The sequence below is a fragment of the Ranitomeya variabilis genome, chromosome 2 (assembly GCF_051348905.1).
Source record: "Ranitomeya variabilis isolate aRanVar5 chromosome 2, aRanVar5.hap1, whole genome shotgun sequence".
In the NCBI taxonomy this organism is placed as follows: domain Eukaryota; kingdom Metazoa; phylum Chordata; class Amphibia; order Anura; family Dendrobatidae; genus Ranitomeya; species Ranitomeya variabilis.
Window position 1 is genome coordinate 226554547 of NC_135233.1, and position 21678 is coordinate 226576224.

The window sequence follows — 21678 nt, forward strand, 5'->3', positions numbered from 1 at the left end:
TGGCTGTGACCTGCAGTTATGTCAGGGTGCATTTAAGAGTTAATGGCAGCGCAGCTTCTCCAATACGTGGGGATGTGAAGTATAGGTGCACAATTCCGCAATGAGTACGGAATTATGAAGCAGGAAATCCGTTGCGACTTTTATGGACTTAAGGCAATCCTCTGCTTCTGACATCACATAGTAGGCACAAGAGATGGCACCAAGTGTTTGCCATGGGTATGAAGAGGTGCCCTCTAGGCTCATGGCAAACATTTGTTTTAGGCATTTCATGCGTATGTCAGTGTTTGTTCTCCTGAGGTTTCCTTAATTTATTAGTATGTATTCCGCTTATACTCCTGAGGCGCTGCGGTGCCAGCAGCTCCTAGTGCCAGTAGGGCTGCCGAGGCGTCGCCTGGCACATTATTTGCCATGCCCACTTGGCAGCCCGGAGGCTGCACATAACATCCACGGGGAATGAATGGCTCTTTGGGAGCTCAGTCCCTGGGATGACGGGCACATCAAGGAGCGACGCGTAGTGACTAATGGCTGGTGTCAAGTGGCCTGTGATGTAGATGGCGAGGCTGGTACCGCAGAGGGCCGCAAGAGTGGCATATTACCCCCAGAACATGACAGCAACCCTACGTGTTCTCATCTGCTTGCAGGCAGGGAATGAAAACCACCTTGTGTACAGTCTACAACCTGCTTAATCTGGTGCAAAGGATCCAACTCATTAACAGCCCTATTTCCCCCCCCCCCCCTTTTTTTTTTTGCTCCAAATTCTCTTAGTGGTCGAGTGGTTTATAAACTTTATGCAAAATCAAACTGTTTTGTTGTTTTTACCTTTGTGACTTCCCAGCGCAAAAATGGCAACAAGCCCCTGGAAAATCCAAGATGTCAAGTGAGTTAAAGGTTTTGGGACTGAGTGGTCCACGTAAAATTATGGCAACATGTCTGGTATTGATCAGAGTGCCCAAAATTGGAATGGGTAAACTGATAATCCATCAGTTAGCTCGTTCTGATAATTCAATGGGAAAGTTTCCATTTCATGTCCTTTTCTGAGCTTCTCTGACCGTTTCAAAGCTGAATGTGCAGAGAAAATAAGTCTCTTCAAAGCCAAACAGTGACATTTTTTTATTGAAACCAAATTGCAAAAATGATTTTGAGCGACAAATAAATGAATTTAAGTACGGTACATAAATGAATCCACAATGGTAGACAGAAAAAAATAAGTTGCATTGAAGTCTATAGCAGATATATACTGTGTGTATAAAGGCTTTATATATTATCCATAGGTCCTAATAATGTAAGTAACCACATTTATAGAGGGGACGGATATGTGGTCATGGACGTCCACTGCCACGTCATCCAAAATCTGCCATATGTAAAAATGTCCGTCCTCTCCCAGCGCCCCCGTCCTCTCCCAGCGTCCCCGTCCTCTCCCAGCGCCCCCGTCCTCTCCCAGCGCCCTGGCCTCCTCTTGTTTCTTAGACGCTGGACAGCGGGTGACTTAATTGGAACTATGTTCTTCCTTATAATTGTTTTTCTGCAGATTATGTATAAAGTATTTCGTAACAATGAGCTCTTTATTGCTAGAAAAGCAGAAATAGTCACCGATGTAACCATTCGAATCTGTCAGTAGGATCAGCCCTTGTAAGCCACCTATATTCGTATGTCAGTCATAGAAAGTTGAATAAAATGATACTTTGATATCTGCGATCCGATATGTTATTTTAGAGAAATCCACTATTTTCTTAATATGTAAATGAACTGTTAAGATCTATGGGCCGGACATAGATCTTCCTGAGCATCTTGCTCCAGAACGTAATGTAAATGAATTGAGTTGCCGCCAGTGTGAGGGTTCAATTTATCAAGACCAGCAATGTTGACTCTGGTCTTGATGAGGGGACAATCTGGAGTCAAGCTTCTGAAAAGTGACGTGTGCCTCCCATGTGCACCTCGCCACAAATCTTACTCCAGTCTGGGATTGGAGTAAGATTTGTGGCTTAATTAGCACTGCCACTAGTCATGATTTTGCAACCTCATCTTGCACCAAAATTTTGCAACTTTTCAAATGTTTTGCTTTTTTATGCCAGAATTGCGGCCTAATTCTGGTTTTGCCAATCGTGTAAGCGACTGCCAGTAAAGTTTTTTTTCCAGCAACAATGACTTTTATCAGTGGGGGTCACCAGGTCAAGGGTCTCTGGTCCGTCCAGTAAGTCCTAGTCTTGAAGGTGTTTGACCAGAGTGGTGGTCGTGCATGAACCCCACCGCGCCACATACTGATGGAAACAGACGAATAATTCTGGAAATTTGCCTGTCTCATCTTGTGAGGCTGCTGCACATGAGGCCTTCAATTTCCCTGATATTTTAGGTCCAGTTAAAGCTGATCTACCTGCATACGACCCATCGTGATTATAATAACCTGCCCATATGTTATGGACACAGCCCTCGTTTCGCCCATACGGGTATTCAGGGGGTAGTCATTTCAGGTCATTATCTCGTGTCAGTGATGAATCCTTGTGACTCTGATTTGTGCCACATGGGGAAGTGCAGTAAAACAGTGCGGCATTGTTCCCGCACAATGCTTGGAAGAGTGGTATCATTGTGACAGCCGGGAGACATGTCCACGTGCCGGCAGCGGAGTGTCACGTTGTGCTTCTCTCAGATGCTATGAGTTGTCGATGCCTGAAGCTGCTGTGACACATCCCCGCACATCAGCCTTCTCCCATCTGGCAGCGCCGGATCTGTGCACTCGCCTTCAGCTCGTCGTTACAATGCATCAGCGTTAGTGTATCAGCGTTACAATGTATGAGCGGTACAATGCATCAGCGTTACAATGCATCAGCGTTACAGTGTATCAGCGTTACAATGCATCAGTGTTAGTGTATCAGCGGTGCAGTGTATCAGCGGTGCAGTGTATCAGCGGTGCAGTGCATCAGCGGTGCAGTGCATCAGCGGTGCAGTGTATCAGCGGTGCAGTGTATCAGCGGTGCAGTGCATCAGCGGTGCAGTGCATCAGCGGTGCAGTGCATCAGCGGTGCAGTGCATCAGCGGTGCAGTGTATCAGCGTTACAATGCATCAGTGTTAGTGTATCAGCGGTGCAGTGTATCAGCGGTGCAGTGTATCAGCGGTGCAGTGCATCAGCGGTGCAGTGCATCAGCGGTGCAGTGTATCAGCGGTGCAGTGTATCAGCGGTGCAGTGCATCAGCGGTGCAGTGCATCAGCGGTGCAGTGCATCAGCGGTGCAGTGCATCAGCGGTGCAGTGCATCAGCGGTGCAGTGTATCAGCGGTGCAGTGTATCAGCGGTGCAGTGTATCAGCGGTGCAGTGTATCAGCGGTGCAGTGTATCAGCGGTGCAGTGTATCAGCGGTGCAGTGTATCAGCGGTGCAGTGTATCAGCGGTGCAGTGTATCAGCGGTGCAGTGTATCAGCGGTGCAGTGTATCAGCGGTGCAGTGTATCAGCGGTGCAGTGTATCAGCGGTGCAGTGTATCAGCGGTGCAGTGTATCAGCGGTGCAGTGTATCAGCGGTGCAGTGTATCAGCGGTGCAGTGTATCAGCGGTGCAGTGTATCAGCGGTGCAGTGTATCAGCGGTGCAGTGTATCAGCGGTGCAGTGTATCAGCGGTGCAGTGTATCAGCGGTGCAGTGTATCAGCGGTGCAGTGTATCAGCGGTGCAGTGTATCAGCGGTGCAGTGTATCAGCGGTGCAGTGTATCAGCGGTGCAGTGTATCAGCGGTGCAGTGTATCAGCGGTGCAGTGTATCAGCGGTGCAGTGTATCAGCGGTGCAGTGTATCAGCGGTGCAGTGTATCAGCGGTGCAGTGTATCAGCGGTGCAGTGTATCAGCGGTACAATGCATCAGCGGTACAATGCATCAGCGGTACAATGCATCAGCGGTACAATGCATCAGCGTTACAATGCATCAGCGTTACAATGCATCAGCGTTACAATGCATCAGTGTTAGTGTATCAGCGGTGCAGTGTATCAGCGGTGCAGTGTATCACCCTACGCTTTTTCTGTGCTTTCTCATCCTTGGAATAAAGCAGAACCATTCTTAAAGGTGCTTGTTTATATCAGATAGCCCCATGTAAAAATGCTCTATAAGGGCACGATGATGAAATTAGGAGTTCCCTTTAAACGATACTCCACTCAGGACCACCTGCATCCATTGAGAACAACGGCCGCCCACTGATTTCAGTGGGAGTTGTGTTATTTGTTTTGTTGGAGATCTGAGCTGATTTATTGCAGGGGGTTCTCACCAATACTAAATTCAGGGTCTTTTGATCGGAGAAAGCATTCAGAGCTCCGACCACTTTAAGTGCAATTCTGGTGCTGACCCCCCTATACCTTACCTCTGGGGGACCATCCCTGCCGGCAGCCATATTTGTCACCTCACTTTCCCAAAAAAAGATATAACCAAGATATGTCGCAATGAAATATGAGGTCAACTCAGTATTTACTGGTAATATTTTTGTTTTTAGGGACACTGGGGTAACTGAAAATGGTCAGATAGCCCCTTGTATCAATCCCTCTTATCGCTCAAGAAAATGGGCATGAAGTATTTACACACTCCCTTAGGCTCCATATTAAAGGAGCTTTCCAGGCATATGTTATTGATGACTATCCGTAGGATCGTTGTGGTGGTCCGGCACGATTCAACCCCACTAATAAGTTGATGACCTTGATCGGAGGTGCAATTCGCAGCCCTGCTTAGTGCAGAACAGTCACTGCCAGGTGCTGCAGAATACCATTTATCTATCTGGATCATCAATATGATATGATGGGGGGGTTATGGGGGATCAAAGAAAATTGTTTGTGGAAATGGTATATATCCCCTTGTATATACCGAAATCCCAAATATTAGAGGATATGTATGTAGGAAAAATACCTGCAAAACCATACTATAACTATACTATAACTTATGCACCATAACTATGTGAAAAACAAACTATCAATAACCTTAAGAACCCAGTGCACAGATATATTTTTTTTCTAAAGAACTTGCAAATTTAGTATAAAGGATTATGTATGACATTGCCCCTAGTAATATGGCGTGCCGTCATTAAATCTGCAGTAGACTGACTGCACGCTATGTTGTGCATGCTATATTTTGGGCAGGTGCACTCCCCACCCCCTGCTCAGACGGTGCAGCTTTCACTAGGAGATGCAGGTCTCAGCTGGTGGCAGTGTGACAGCCAGCAGGAAGGGAAAGCATAGCGGGGTAGGGCTGGAGAACAGGAAGAGCGGGCAGAGCACTCAGCAGTCTCACGCTCACATGGAGGCATTATGGTGGGGATTCACAACTTTTTCAGTAGCTGTCAATGCAGCTGTTATTTCCTATGGCTCCTGCTGCGCCGCCTGTCTGCACGGTATGTTGTATTCCTGACCTGTATTCCTCTGTCTGACCTTCCTGTCACTTCCTACGCTGGATCACTATTTTTCTATACCTCCCATTACTACTAAAACCCTTCAGGTCTTCCCCGCACTCCTTCGTGAGTCTCTACAGCATAGAGTCTACGCACTTTTTACTCTTTTGTAGTTCTTTCTCGGCAGCCCTTATACATTAGCTTGTCATAGATATAGTGATTTATCTGCTGTATCATTGGCAAAATTATGCCTGCTGTCCACTTGCTCTTCCGAATCTCGTCGATTGTCAGATGACACCCATTGCATCACCCCTTCTCCGATTTTCATCTCTGTAGTCGTATTGGAGAAACATTTCTTGGAAGAAGGTGATCTTCTATCTCTTCGACTGAAGACATGCATCGTAAATGGAACAGAGTTCATGCTAAAACACTTTGTCCAAATCCCATATCTATGTGCAAAAAAGAGGGACCGCGATGGGGACGTAACTTGTCCCAGTTTTTCTAATTTTACTGGGGAGATTTCAAGTCACAATATATAGGTAGGCCTTTTTAGTTTTTTCTCCTTTATAGTGTTAATATACTTATTTGCTAGGTGTTTTATTAGCCAATACTTCCAAAGCCAGGCTTTATCCTTTACTTGAGTGATGTTTACTCGAAAACTACGTGAACTTGGCCAAACAGTGATGAGAGTTGCCACCAAATGAACACACCTTTTTTTGAAGGGACGCTTATTGAATAGATTGCCAAACCCTTCACCCCACTCACTGCTCATTTTTAATTCATGTAATGTTCACTCTACTTGTTTGCTTTGTGTTAGCATGGTGCCATTTAATTATGGAGGATTTGTCTTTAGCACCAGTTGCCCAGTAGGTGTCATCGTGACTTCTGGGACTTCTTTAGACGTTTGTAATGACCAACAAGAATCATAATTAGTAACTGCTGGAGGCTCCTCAAGTAATACAGGATGTCCTGAGAAAGCAAACTAAAGAGACTCGATAGTGACATGATATGTAAAGAGTGAAGACCTGGGGTTCACGTGGCTTTAGTCCAATTTATGCTGTGTATTGGGTGATCAGTATGGGTCTTGGCAGATATTTTAGTAGATTTCCTCCATTTTCAATTTCTGATTTTAAGCGTCCAATTATGTATTAATTGTGGACCAATCTCCTCACCCTCATTAGTCGTGAAGATCTCATGATTTTGGTTTGCCACCATTGTTTTTTTTTGCTGATGTCTCCTTTTTAGAGCAGTTCACTCCCCTTTTGGTATTACAATTTGGTCACATTTTGTCTTTGTCACTTTGAACAAATGCTCGGTCAGGAGCAGGACAAATACAATAAGGAAAAGCTAACGAGCACAGAGCTTCCGACTTTAAGGATTAGCGCATACTGAATAGACCAAATAGCAATGTGGGATGGGGGGGGGGTTCTTTTATTTGCCAGTAATAGTAAACGAACATCTATTAAAGAGGGTGGCAGATTAGGCTATTCCTGTCCTCAGTGCTTCACGCTTCTTGTGTGCTCATGCCTGCGGAGTGTTATGTAAGTGACGGGGCGGGTACAGGTGACTCATACAGGTGTCGCCAATCACCAAACAGATCCCATCCATTAGGCTTTAAAAAAAAAAATCAGTCCAGGTCTTTTTTTTTTTTTTTATGTAAATTGTATAATTTTCCAATTGGTGGTATGATTATCCCCTTCCATTCTATAATATTGTATTTAATGGACTAAGTGTAGATTACAAAGTAGCCCCCATCCCTTATCATCGCGGAGTGTTGGGCATTATGGTTATTTACATTGTAGATTTTCCACTGCAGGTTTATGAGAAGAAATGTTGCAGTATATGGCAGAATCAGCAAAGTGGAAGCTAATTACGGTAATAAAATCTCTTCCACATGCAGTGCAAAAAAAAAAAAAATCTGCAGCGCGAAATTGACCTATGGTGTGGATTTTCCATTTTGTAGAACGTCTCTTAATGCTGCATTGGAAATTGATTGAAATCTGCAGTACTTCTGCTTCAAAATCTGTAGGCGAAAGTGCACTTTGGTGTTTTTCTTTTTTTACGCTGCTGCTTTTGCTGAAAAATCTGCAGCAGAAAGTGCAATTAGTTGCTGTTTTTGATGCAAAATAAAATCCATAGAACATCTGTCCCTCGCGGATGTCCCTGCATTACGCGATGATTTCCGGTGCGCGGGAGCCCACGTGTAGGTGTCGTTATTGTATAAATCTAGTGCGCAGATGGCAGAGCCTTAGTGCAATGCCCCTTTTACTGGGGATGTTATGGAGGGCAGTGGGGAGATGTAATCCAGGAAACTTGTGTCCTACACTGAGCTGCGATCATCGTACAATGGAGCTTCCAACCATATCCTTGTATGGAGTCATTGCTGTTTATGGACTTTTCTTGGATAGATCCGAGTTCACTGTTTCATTGACCCTCAGAGATAGGATTTGTGGGGCGACCACCCGATCTGGGTATGATTAATCATATAATAACTGTCGGTGCCCATATATACACACTAGAATATATATCCCATCTTTCCATTGCCATGCCAACGAGTACTCCGAATCAATCATGTCTATTCTTCCTCCTTATTTTTTTTATTTTTCACTCCTCCTCTTATATAACCATGGCAACCCCATTCATCCCCATGGCAACTGCATCCTCGACTGGTTGAGACTCTACTGAAAAGATGCTGCCCTCCCTGCCACACTCCCTCTCTGTGGGTGCACATTAGGGCTGCAGAGTGCGGGGGATCCGGTTTATTACCATTGTCACTTCTGTATACTTATCCCCCCCATCCTTCCCATTCACAGAGCATTACTCCCGGAGCGGTGATCTCTGTGCAATACCCTGGGGGCTTCACATGAAATGTCTCATGCCTGGGAAGTGTAGCACGGCTCTACGTTATTGGAGGCGGTCGGGGCACCGAGAATGCCGCCGCACCTGGCGCAGGGAGGGAGGAGGAATGGGGCCCTTAGAGCAAGTTAGTTAATAGTCTGCAAAGTTCTGCGTTATGGATCAGTAACTCCTGTCCCGTGGCTTTATCCTAATATCACCCCCGGTACCTTCCGAACACCGCCGCTCGTCACTCGAACACCGCCGCTCGTCACTCGAACACCGCCGCTCGTCACTCGAACACCGCCGCTCGTCACTCGAACACCGCCGCTCGTCACTCGAACACCGCCGCTCGTCACTCGAACACCGCCGCTCGTCACTCGAACACCGCCGCTCGTCACTCGAACACCGCCGCTCGTCACTCGAACACCGCCGCTCGTCACTCGAACACCGCCGCTCGTCACTCGAACACCGCCGCTCGTCACTCGAACACCGCCGCTCGTCACTCGAACACCGCCGCTCGTCACTCGAACACCGCCGCTCGTCACTCGAACACCGCCGCTCGTCACTCGAACACCGCCGCTCGTCACTCGAACACCGCCGCTCGTCACTCGAACACCGCCGCTCGTCACTCGAACACCGCCGCTCGTCACTCGAACACCGCCGCTCGTCACTCGAACACCGCCGCTCGTCACTCGAACACCGCCGCTCGTCACTCGAACACCGCCGCTCGTCACTCGAACACCGCCGCTCGTCACTCGAACACCGCCGCTCGTCACTCGAACACCGCCGCTCGTCACTCGAACACCGCCGCTCGTCACTCGAACACCGCCGCTCGTCACTCGAACACCGCCGCTCGTCACTCGAACACCGCCGCTCGTCACTCGAACACCGCCGCTCGTCACTCGAACACCGCCGCTCGTCACTCGAACACCGCCGCTCGTCACTCGAACACCGCCGCTCGTCACTCGAACACCGCCGCTCGTCACTCGAACACCGCCGCTCGTCACTCGAACACCGCCGCTCGTCACTCGAACACCGCCGCTCGTCACTCGAACACCGCCGCTCGTCACTCGAACACCGCCGCTCGTCACTCGAACACCGCCGCTCGTCACTCGAACACCGCCGCTCGTCACTCGAACACCGCCGCTCGTCACTCGAACACCGCCGCTCGTCACTCGAACACCGCCGCTCGTCACTCGAACACCGCCGCTCGTCACTCGAACACCGCCGCTCGTCACTCGAACACCGCCGCTCGTCACTCGAACACCGCCGCTCGTCACTCGAACACCGCCGCTCGTCACTCGAACACCGCCGCTCGTCACTCGAACACCGCCGCTCGTCACTCGAACACCGCCGCTCGTCACTCGAACACCGCCGCTCGTCACTCGAACACCGCCGCTCGTCACTCGAACACCGCCGCTCGTCACTCGAACACCGCCGCTCGTCACTCGAACACCGCCGCTCGTCACTCGAACACCGCCGCTCGTCACTCGAACACCGCCGCTCGTCACTCGAACACCGCCGCTCGTCACTCGAACACCGCCGCTCGTCACTCGAACACCGCCGCTCGTCACTCGAACACCGCCGCTCGTCACTCGAACACCGCCGCTCGTCACTCGAACACCGCCGCTCGTCACTCGAACACCGCCGCTCGTCACTCGAACACCGCCGCTCGTCACTCGAACACCGCCGCTCGTCACTCGAACACCGCCGCTCGTCACTCGAACACCGCCGCTCGTCACTCGAACACCGCCGCTCGTCACTCGAACACCGCCGCTCGTCACTCGAACACCGCCGCTCGTCACTCGAACACCGCCGCTCGTCACTCGAACACCGCCGCTCGTCACTCGAACACCGCCGCTCGTCACTCGAACACCGCCGCTCGTCACTCGAACACCGCCGCTCGTCACTCGAACACCGCCGCTCGTCACTCGAACACCGCCGCTCGTCACTCGAACACCGCCGCTCGTCACTCGAACACCGCCGCTCGTCACTCGAACACCGCCGCTCGTCACTCGAACACCGCCGCTCGTCACTCGAACACCGCCGCTCGTCACTCGAACACCGCCGCTCGTCACTCGAACACCGCCGCTCGTCACTCGAACACCGCCGCTCGTCACTCGAACACCGCCGCTCGTCACTCGAACACCGCCGCTCGTCACTCGAACACCGCCGCTCGTCACTCGAACACCGCCGCTCGTCACTCGCAGTGTGTTCTACGTGCGGATTTTTCAACAACGGTGCGGAAAAATCCGCACACTAATCCGCAATGTGTGCACATAGCCTCACTCATACACCGCCGCTCATCACTCGTACACCCGCCAGAGATTTTGCACCCTTCGTATAGCATGTGTGGTTGCTTCCTGCCCTATTCCCGGCGCCCGCTTCCCCCCTTTTCTGAGCTGTCATGGACTGCTCCACCCCCCTTTTGGCTGCTGTCACTGTTGTGTGCAGCTAAGAGGCGGCAGTGCCGCTGATCTGTAAGAAGGGGAACATCTGCACGCTGGGCAGCGGTCAGGGGAGAGAAGCCGGACCAGCCGCACCGTTGTACCCACCTGCAGCATGTGGTGCCTGCACTGCGCTTCTGACCGGACGCCCAGGATTCTGCAGCGCGGTCTCTGGTAGGACACAAGCGTTGTGTGTATTCTCTGCCCTGTATGTATGTGCATAGCCTAACAGAGGTGCAGCAGAGCTTTGTGCAGCACCATGATAACTGCTTGGGATATTGCAAGAAGTTGTGCCGAATGACAAACTCTGCTCTGCTACAACTGTAAATGCATGCACTCCCCACTGTCTGCATGGCAGGAGTGCCACTTGTCAAACTTCTGATCCCTGTGAACGCCACTGCCCACCAGGATGCATGGAAACCACTGATCCCTGTTACCCCCCCCCCCCCCCCTGCTTACCAGGATGCATGGGAACGACTGATCCCTGTGACCCCCCACTGCCCACCAGGATGCATGGGAACGACTGATCCCTGTGACCCCCCCACTGCCCTCCAGGATTCATGGGAACTACTGATCCCTGTGACCCCCCACTGCCTACCAGGATGCATGGAAAGCACTGATCCCTGTGACACCCCCCCACTGCCCACCAGGATGCATGGAAACCACTGATCCCTGTGACCCCCCCCCCCCCCACACACTGCCCACCAGGATGCATGGAAACCACTGATCCCTGTGACCCCCCCACTGCCCTCCAGGATTCATGGGAACTACTGATCCCTGTGACCCCCCACTGCCTACCAGGATGCATGGAAAGCACTGATCCCTGTGACCCCCCCCCCCCCCCCCACTGCCCACCAGGATGCATGGAAACCACTGATCCATGTGACCCCCACACTGCCCACCAGGATGCATGGGAACGACTGATCCCTTTGACCCCCCCACTACCCACCAGGATGCATGTAAACTGCTGATCCCTGTGACCCCCCCCCCCACTACCCACCAGGATGCATGGGAACGACTGATCCCTGTGACTCCCCCCCCCCCCCCCCCCCCACTATCCACCAGGATGCCTGGAAGCCACTGATCCTTGTGACTCCCCCCACTGCCCACCAGGATGCATGGGAACGACTGGTCCCTGTGACCCCTCCCACTACTCACCAGGATGCATGGGAATGACTGATCCCTGTGAACCCCCCCCCCCCCCCCACAACCCACCAGGATGCATGGAAACTACTGATCTCTGTGACTCCCCCCCACCCCCCCCACCACCACCACCACCACTACTCACCAGGATGCCTGGAAACCACTGATCCCTGTGACTCCCCCCACTGCCCACCAGGATGCATTGGAACGACTGATCCCTGTGACTCCCCACTACTCACCAGGATGCATGGGAACGACTGATCCCTGTGACCCCCCCCCCCCCCCCACTACTCACCAGGATGCATGGGAATGACTGATCCCTGTGACCCCCCCCCCCCCCCCCCCACTCACCAGGATGCATGGGAACGACTGATCCCTGTGACCCCACACTACTCGCCAGTGTGCATGGAAACAATGGATCATTGTGACCCTCACTATCCACCAGAAATCATGGAAACTACTGATCCCTGTGACCCCCACTATCCACCAGGATACATGAAAACTACTGACCCTGTGGTCCCCACTACTCACCAGGGTGCATGGCAATGGCTGAATCCAGTGACCCTCCCCCTTCATTACCCAGCAGTATTCATTGAGACTACCGTACTTTTCCCGGTGACCCTCCCACTGCCCAGCAGGGTGCATGGAAGCGACTAATTCCTGTGGCCTCCGCTACCTACCATGGTGCATGGAAACTATTAATCCCTGTGACCCCCATTACCCACCAGGATGCATGGAAGCGACTGATCTGTGATCCCCACCACCCACCAGGATGCATGGGGAGCCAGAGAAGGTGCAGCAATGGACCATGCCTTTATAACTAGCAGCGCTGACAACCCGGAGGTCTGCTTTTATCTCAGACCTTATGATTGCAGTGGTAGAGTTAATCTCTAAGATTTCTCGCTGCCTATTACTAATGTAGGAGCCTGCAGGGTCCACTTAAAAAAGAAAGAAACACACAAATTAAGCAAAGGAACATTCTCGCTGTCCATGGAGACACTTTAATGTTTTTTTTTTTCTCCGTTTGCTAATTGCTAACTCAAATAGCGCAATTTTTTTTTCTCCCCCACATAAAAAACGCCTCTGTAGAATGGAGCTGGTGCCCTTTTAATAAGTTGAATAATTCGCTTCTAAAGTAATATATTTTATATACGACGCATCTGAGATCCCAGCCGCCGTGTGCGATGCCGCCCATGCCAGTCCAGCGGGGCTCTGCTTTGGCATTGGAATCGTTTGCCCGACTGTTGGCGTTCACCAAGACATCTGCTTGTGTATTGTCCTCTGCCAGCCTCGTTTGGGCTCGAAGAAGCGGGTCGTCTCTGCTTAATGTACAGGGAGAGCCTTGCTCCTCTGCCCCGACCCTCACCCGAGGGATGGCAGCTCAGCGGTTAACTCCGGTGGTTTGGCTTCTGGTGACCTTGCATAAGTGACTTTGTCTTTTTCTTGTGTTTTCAGCAATCATCATCATCTTGTTGTCGGCTCCGCCAGGCGGACGCAGAATTAAACGGATTCAGATGTTTTCAGAGAATTCCTGGGAAATGTTTTCCTAGACGTCTCTTAATGTTTGAGCAGGATAGACTTTGTTCTTAGCTTCAGGGGAATAGGTTATGAATTCCTTGGAGCGGCTGCAGATGTGAACGCTCCTCTATTACACATTAGTAACATGTATAATAATGCTGTCACGTCCCATCATTTGCCAAGTCATTAAAGGGGTCTTCCGGCGTAGGAAACCCTTTGTCATGTGCCCATATAAGGAGTTATGGTTACTGGAGTGGGGGGTCCTCTCTGCAAGAACGGGGGCGATTGCATAGGGCGTCGCTAATTCTGGAGGTTCTGCATTTGTCTGTGTAATTCTTAATTTCTTTTGTTTCGGTGCTTTAGGAAATTGATCACTTTCTGAAAGGTTTTCCCTTAAATTCTAGCTGGGGAGGACACTTCGTGATCAGCGTTCTAACAAATAGAGATTGTCCAACACTGCAGATCCCTTTAATGTGGACTAATATACTTGACTTTTTTTGCCTGGTGTCGTTGCTGTAGTTGAACTCTGCTCTCTATATGTTTTATTGCAAGCTTGTTCATATGCACTGAAAGCAATATGAGCAAGCAGCGCTGCAGTGTAAAGCATGGTTAAATAACAGAGAAGCAGTATCAGACAGGAGATGGATTTTGGAATATGTCAGATTCCGAAGTGCTATGGCATCTAGGACTATCGGTAATGGCAGATACATATATAGTGCCTGTCATGTGATATGATGAGTGCAGATGGGAACTTAACAGATGCAGTGCTGCCACCTTTAATGGCCATCTGTACAGTGCACATACAGTAGGTATGGAAAGTATTCAGACCCCTTTACATTTTTCACTGTTTCATTGCAGCTATTTGGTAAATTCAAAAAAGTTCATTTTTTTCACATTAATGTACACTCTGCGCCCCATCTTGACTGAAAAAAATTGAAATATCACATGGTTATAAGTATTCAGGCCCTTTGCTCAGGCACTCATATATGTCACATGCTGTCCATTTCCTTGTGATCCTCTTTGAGATGGTTCTACTCCTTCATTGGAGTCCAGCTGTGTTTAATTAAACTGATAGGACTTGATTTGGAAAGGCACACACCTGTCTATATAAGAGCTCACAGTGCACGTCAGACCAAATGAGAATCATGAGGTCAAAGGAACTGGCCAAGGAGCTCAGGGACAGAATTGTGGCAAGTCACAGATCTGGCCAAGGTTACAAAAGAATTTCTGCAGTACTCAAGGTTCCTACGAGCACTGTGGCCTCCATAATCCTTAAATGGGAGAAGTTTGGGACCACCAGAAGTCTTCCTAGACCTGGCGGCCCAGCCAATCTGAGCAATCGTGGGAGAAGAGCCTTGGTGAGAGAGGTAAAGAAGAACCCCAAGATCACTGTGGCTGAGCTCCAGAGATGCAGTAGGGAGATGTGAGAAAGTTCCACAAAGTAAACTATCATTGCAGGCCTCCGCCAGTCGGGCCATTGTGGCAGAGTGGCCCGACGGAAGCCTCTTCTCAGAGCAAGACATATGAAAGCCCGCATAGAGTTGGCTAAAAACACATGAAGGTCTCCCAGACTATGAGAAATAATATTCTCTGGTCTGATGAGACGAAGATAGACCTTTTTGTTGATAATTCTAAGCGGTATGTGTGGAGAAAACCAGGTACTGCTCATCACCTACCCAATACAATCCCAACAGTGAAACATGGTGGTGGCAGCATCAGGCTATGGGGGTGTTTTTCAGCTGCAGGGACAAGGACGACTAGTTGTCATTGAAGGAAACATGAATGTGGCCAAGTACAGGGATATCCTGGATGAAAACCTCTTCCAGAGTGCTCTGGACCTCAGACTTGGCCAAAGGTTCACCTTCCGACAAGACCATGACCCTAAGCACACAGCTAAAATAACAAAGGAGCAGCTTCAGAACAACTCTGTAACCATTCTTTACTGGCCCAGCCAGAGCCCTGACCTAAACCCAATTGAGCATCTCTGGAGAGACCTGAAAATGGCTGTCCACCAACGTTCACCATCCAACCTGATGGAACTGGAGAGGATCAGCAAGGAAGAATGGCAGAGGATCCCCAAATCCAGGCGTGAAAACTTGTTGCATCATTCCTATGAAGACTCTTGGCTGTACTAGCTCAAAAGTTGCTTCTACTCAATACTGAGCAAAGGGGCTGAATACTTATGACCATGTGATATTTCAGTTTTTAATTATTAATAAATTTGTACATTTCTACATTTCTATTTTTTTCAGTCAAGATGGGGTGCGGAGTGTACATTAATGGAAAAAAAATGAACTTTTTTTATATTTACCAAATGGCAGCAATTAAACAGTGAAAATTTTAAAGGGGTCTGAATACTTTCTGTACCCACTGTATGGTTTGCCACCAAGCTTTGCAAAGACTCTGATAAGGATATAAATTCTTTAAAGGGACCCTGACTGGCCGTTTTTACATATAGACGTAGTGGTATGGCTGTGGTGGATGCTTGATACTCCCCCATAAAAATGCTATTTGTTTTGTAGGGATCTGATGTACTAGTCGTGATCAATCTACCAAATGAGCCATATGCAAATTAGGCTGCAGTTGCACTGGGGGCGTGTCAGTGCACTTAAAGGAAGTATTCCAAGTGTATTGACACACCTCCAGTGCACTTAAGGCCTGATTTGCATATGGCTTCTTTGATAGATTTCTTCTGATTGTCACATCAAAATGTGTCTTCCTATACTGTCGTAATTCTGCCTAAAATCACTTCTAAAATGTAGTTTTGGCGTTCTACTCATAACCTTGATTTCCGGGAGATGCAGTTCTCTAAATCCTGCCTAATATAGGAGACACGTGATCGTTATGGGTGAGTAGTGCTGCATTTGGGACGGCGGTCTGCGAAGACTTCCTGGAAAAATCCTGAAATGTAGAACCCTAAATGTGGAATAAACAGATAACCAAGATATTTCCACCCAGACAAGGCCTGGGATTCCTGCACGAACGACATTAATCACCCCGCTGTTATTTCCTTTGGTCACATATGGTGTTACTGAAAACCTAACACTTATCATTTTTATCAACCTCATGTAAAACTGGGATGACCGGTCAGGACATTGCAGTCAGCACTGCAACCATGAAAGTCGGGCGTGCGAAAACAGCCATATGTGATAGAGGGGGCATTGCAACCCCCTCGGGCGCCCGTATCCTGGGGTGACGGCTACCTCTGCCATTTCATTCAGCCCAGAGGCGTAGCTAGAGGTTTGGTTCAGGGGAGCGAAACTTCTGAGTGGGCCCCCTAATAGAATAGTGGATGTAGGAGAACCTCAGCAGATGACCGCGCAGTTACTAAAAAAAAAAACTCTATACAAAGACAATCACTGATATTACTGCCACATGGTGACCATATAGTGGTAGATACCAATCCTGCAGAACATGTAATTTCAGTACAGTTATATTTAGTGACTAACAGCTGACGTTCTTTCTGATAGAATCGTTCACTTTTTGAGTTTTTTTCCATCTTTCCCAGACTGACATGACAACTTCCTTTGCAGAGATTACAACAAAGACTCATTTGACTTCTCACATTTTAATCACCGTCCTCATCTATCCCCAGCCTGAGCTGCGGTATGTTTCCCTATTACTGCACCTACTGTGTGGTACTGTGTGCCTCTAATTTTCGTCCTACTGGAGACATAGATACCCCTTTCATTGCACTCATAAAGTATGATGTCAACATAGTACAGTGTAGTGCACCCCATAGTCCTCCATATAGTGTAGTGCACCCCATAGTCCTCCATATAGTATACTGCACCCCATAGTCCTCCATATAGTATACTGCACTCCATAGTCCTCCATATAGTATACTGCACCCCTTAGTCCTCCATATAGTATACTGCACCCCATAGTCCTCCATGTAGTATACTGCACCCCATAGTCCTCCATGTAGTATACTGCACCCCATAGTCCTCCATATAGTGTAGTGCACCCCATAGTCCTCCATATAGTGTAGTGCACCCCATAATCCTCCATATAGTATACTGCACCCCATAGTCCTCCATATAGTATACTGCACCCCATAGTCCTCCATATAGTATACTGCACCCCATAGTCCTCCATATAGTATACTGCACCCCATAGTCCTCCATGGAGTATACTGCACCCCATAGTCCTCCATGGAGTATACTGCACCCCATAGTCCTCCATGGAGTATACTGCACCCCATAGTCCTCCATGGAGTATACTGCACCCCATAGTCCTCCTTGGAGTATACTGCACCCCATAGTCCTCCATGGAGTATACTGCACCCCATAGTCCTCCATGGAGTATACTGCACCCCATAGTCCTCCATGGAGTATACTGCACCCCACAGTCCTCCATGGAGTATGCTGCACCCCATAGTCCTCCATGGAGTATACTGCACCCCATAGTCCTCCATGGAGTATACTGCACCCCATAGTCCTCCATGGAGTATACTGCACCCCACAGTCCTCCATGGAGTATACTGCACCCCACAGTCCTCCATGGAGTATACTGCACCCCACAGTCCTCCATGGAGTATACTGCACCCCACAGTCCTCCATGGAGTATACTGCACCCCACAGTCCTCCATGGAGTATACTGCACCCCACAGTCCTCCATGGAGTATACTGCACCCCACAGTCCTCCATGGAGTATACTGCACCCTATAGGCCTCCATATAGTATACTGCACTCCCATAGGCCTCCATATAGTATACTGCACTCCCATAGGCCTCCATATAGTATACTGCATCCTATAGTCTTCCATATAGTATACTACACCCTATAGTCCTCCATATAGTATACTGCACTCCCATAGTCCTCCATGTAGTATACTGCACCCTATAGTCCTCCATAATGGTATACTACACCCCCATAGTCCCCTCCATACAGTTTTCTGGCCACCACAATGTTCTAACTGATTATTTTTTTTAATCCTATTTGTTCCCCTGCTGCTCTGGTCTCTGCAGCAAGAGTTCTGAAGCACTGCACATCTCAGCACTTCTGGCTCTATATATTGACGTCATTGTGCCCACTGCGCAGAGACATCAGACACGAAGGAAGAATGATGGCGGAGGAAGCGTCAGCTGATGTGCCCTACTTCATTATTGCTTTCAACTCTATCTGCATCCAGGAGCACTGCGCACGCCAATACAGTTAAAAGTAGCATAGCTTAGTGTTGGCCCCTCAAAGTGCGGGGCCTGGGGTGACTGCACCCTCTTCCCCATCCACTGTATCTAAGCTACTTTTCAGCCCTATATAGTTGGAATTACACGTGGCATACTTTGATCTAGGGAAAATGTGTAAGTGGAAAGTCATACCTTGTGTCCCTTTTAGAAAAAATATGCAATCCTTTTATAATGAAATTTTACAAACACTGTGGAAATCGTTTCCGCTGCTTACATTGTGGATGTAAAACTTTTAGGGTTTATGCACATGAATCTATTCTGCTGAGAAAAATCACCAGCGTCAAAATCCGCTCAAATCTGTAGCTCCGGTCAATTTCTCTCGCAGATTTTCTCCATAGCACGTAGATACAAAACATCTCATCCACATGGTACTGTTGAAAAAATCCATCGTATATCCACTCCCTAACCACAATTCCACTTCCATAAAAATGGCAAAATACAGGGTGGGCCATTTATAAAGTTGATTAAAAATGTCCGACTTCAAAATGGCCGCCATCTTAAAAAGTTTTCCCCCTCCCATATAATAATGTGCCACAAACAGGAAGTTGATAACACCAACCATTCCCATTTTATTTAGGTGTATCCATATACATGGCCCACCCTGTAGTAATTCCGCAGCAAAAAAAAAAAAAAAGCAAGCAGAATTTCAGTGCAGATTTTGCAGTAGATTTTTACATCATATATAAATCCGAGCCTACTAGGTAAACGCTCTAAATTTCCAATTCCATGCCATCAATGTCCGCACAATAGTCCTGGGGTAAATTGAAGCAAACTCTGATTAGAACTGTATTTATCGTGCCCACGCTGCACAACTGCGGTGCCAACCACTGTGCCAATGCTCCTGTTTAGGTGCTGGTCTCATACCTAAAGGAATGTTAGTCTGACCGTATGTTCTAGGCAGGGTGATAAATGGCAGTAATATAGTCCTCAAATAATCAAATAAATGGAGAGGAACTGTACTAGGAAATGGCATCTTGGATTTTCTGCCCGGTGCTTTGATGCTTGACTGGCATAAATAAAGCGCCCGTCTTGCGACCACATTCTCGTCATCTGCTTTGTGCTCAGCAGTCCATTGAGAACATGTTTTTTATGGGTAGCAGCGGGCTATTATTTCTTTTCTGTCTTGTACGGGGGTTGATGTATAGGGTTGATCTGCTGGAACCTTTTGCCAGTCAGCTCTCTCGCAGTCCTGCCTCCTTCCTGAAAATACGAAGGCTATAAATACCTCCCCACCTCCTTGAGATTCATTGGAGGCTTCCAGGCTCCTACGCAGGCAGAGAATGATGGAAGACTGAATTCAAGGAGGGCAATTCAGCTTCTCGTACGGCGAAATAAAGAAGGGATAAAAGGACTCGATCTGATAATTCACCTTGTGCCAAGGTCCGCAAGTGGCACTGGCACAAAATTCTGATTAGTTTAAAATTGGAACCCATTTCCTTATTGCCACCAACTCTGCACGGTACTTCTTCCTGCAGCTCCAGGGCACTGCCATGGGTGCTGCGTTTGCTCCCGCCTATGCCAATTTGTTCCTGGGGCTGTGGGAGAGGGACCTCCCCCTGTCAGATCAGGGTCTTTCGATGGACCGTATCCCCTTTTGGGTACGGTACATCGATGACATTTTCCTGATCTGGCAGGGGAATCATTTACAACTTTCTGCATTCATGGAGGTGATCAATTTCAATGATAAAAATATCCACATCACTTATCATCATGATGTCGATAGTATTGATTTCCTCGATGTCAAGATATGGAGGGACCTTGAGGACACCTTGCAGACTACTATCTTTAGGAAAGAGACTGCATCCAACATGTTGCTGCATGCCTCCTCTGCCCATCCAAAGCCTCTCATTAACTCCATTCCGATCGGACAATTCCTGCGCCTTCGCAGGATTTGTTCCGATGAGGATGATTTTAAAACTAAAGCACAGGATTTGAGCGTGAGATTCCGTGAAAGGGGCTATAGTGGACGCTCCATTAAGAGAGCATATAATAGAGCAAGACATACCACCAGGCAATCCTTGCTCTATAAAAATAAAACCCCCAAGTATAATCAAAAGATAAGATTTATCACGAATTATCACGCTCAGTTCTCACGAATGAGGAGTTGTCTCCAAAAAGCATGGCCGATTCTTCAGACCGATCCGGTCTTAAATCAATTGTTGCCCGCCACTCCTAGTGTCACGATTAGACGCTCACGGAATTTGAGAGACCACCTTGTACACAGCCACTACCAAGGTGAAATTAAATCCACTTTTTTGGATATGGGTCGTCCTGTGTGTGGCTGCACTCCTTGTGGCCGGTGTGTCGCCTGCCCCAGTATCGAGCGCACTCGCACCTTTTTCAATTCTGCAGGCACTAAGACATATGATATTAGGAAACACATTTCGTGTAATTCAAGTTATGTGGTTTATTTTGCTGTCTGTCCCTGCAATTTAATTTATGTTGGTATGACCAACTGAAGGTGCGGGTGCGCAAACATATTTTGGGGATCCAGGCGGCGGCCGGCCAGGATGATGTAGCCACGCTCAGGACTTTACCACGTCATTTTAAACTTCATCATGATTGTGACAGTTCCTTCCTAAAGGTCAGGGGAATTGATATGATCATTCCCGGGATCTGTGGGGGGAACCTTAGTCAGAAACTGGCACGCTGTGAGACAAGGTGGATCTGGGCGTTGGACACGGTCCAGCCCAAGGGGTTAAATGAAACAATTAGCTTTGTTCCGTTTCTGTGAGATAGTCCTCTTTCTTTGGGCCTATACTGTAATATGTTCTATATGGTTTCCACTGTGTATGTGCACATGTAGGCGTTTTCTTTGTTTTTAACTTTTATTCATTTTATTTAGTAACTATCCACCTCTCTTCTGCTCGGTTTTTGCACGGCAACTAAATCGTTTGGACACTCTGTGCATTACTGGATGGATTGGTCATCGCTTCTATATATATGGATGCTAGAACATCTGGATTTATTTCCGAATATTGTGTCCATTTATACTCTGTCGCCATATGTCTATTTTATTATGACATTGTACATGATTGTTGCATATTACAATTTATGTATATACATAGTTTTTATGGTGATAGTTATTAGGACATTGTAGTATATATATGTGCTATTCTATGGTTTCATCTGTATGAGTTTAGTTCGGATGTAATTTATCGCGCCCATACTACTATTTCACATACTCTTTGTACAC

The 21678-nt window shown here is 48.2% G+C and overlaps 1 protein-coding gene across 13 annotated transcripts in view; it reads left to right on the forward strand.

Annotated features, from left to right (window-relative positions):
• Positions 1 to 21678, forward strand: part of IQSEC2 (IQ motif and Sec7 domain ArfGEF 2) — a 211773-nt gene that overhangs the window by 135277 nt on the left and 54818 nt on the right. Inside the window, exon 1 of one of the 13 annotated variants that reach the window (XM_077283843.1) lies at positions 10537 to 10807. The exons of the other annotated variants lie outside the window; for them this stretch is intronic. Within the exon in view, the coding sequence (XP_077139958.1) occupies positions 10749 to 10807 (59 nt within the window). The 5' untranslated portion in view covers positions 10537 to 10748. Of the gene's footprint in view, positions 1 to 10536; positions 10808 to 21678 lie in introns of those variants that run through there. 13 annotated transcript variants of the gene reach the window in all.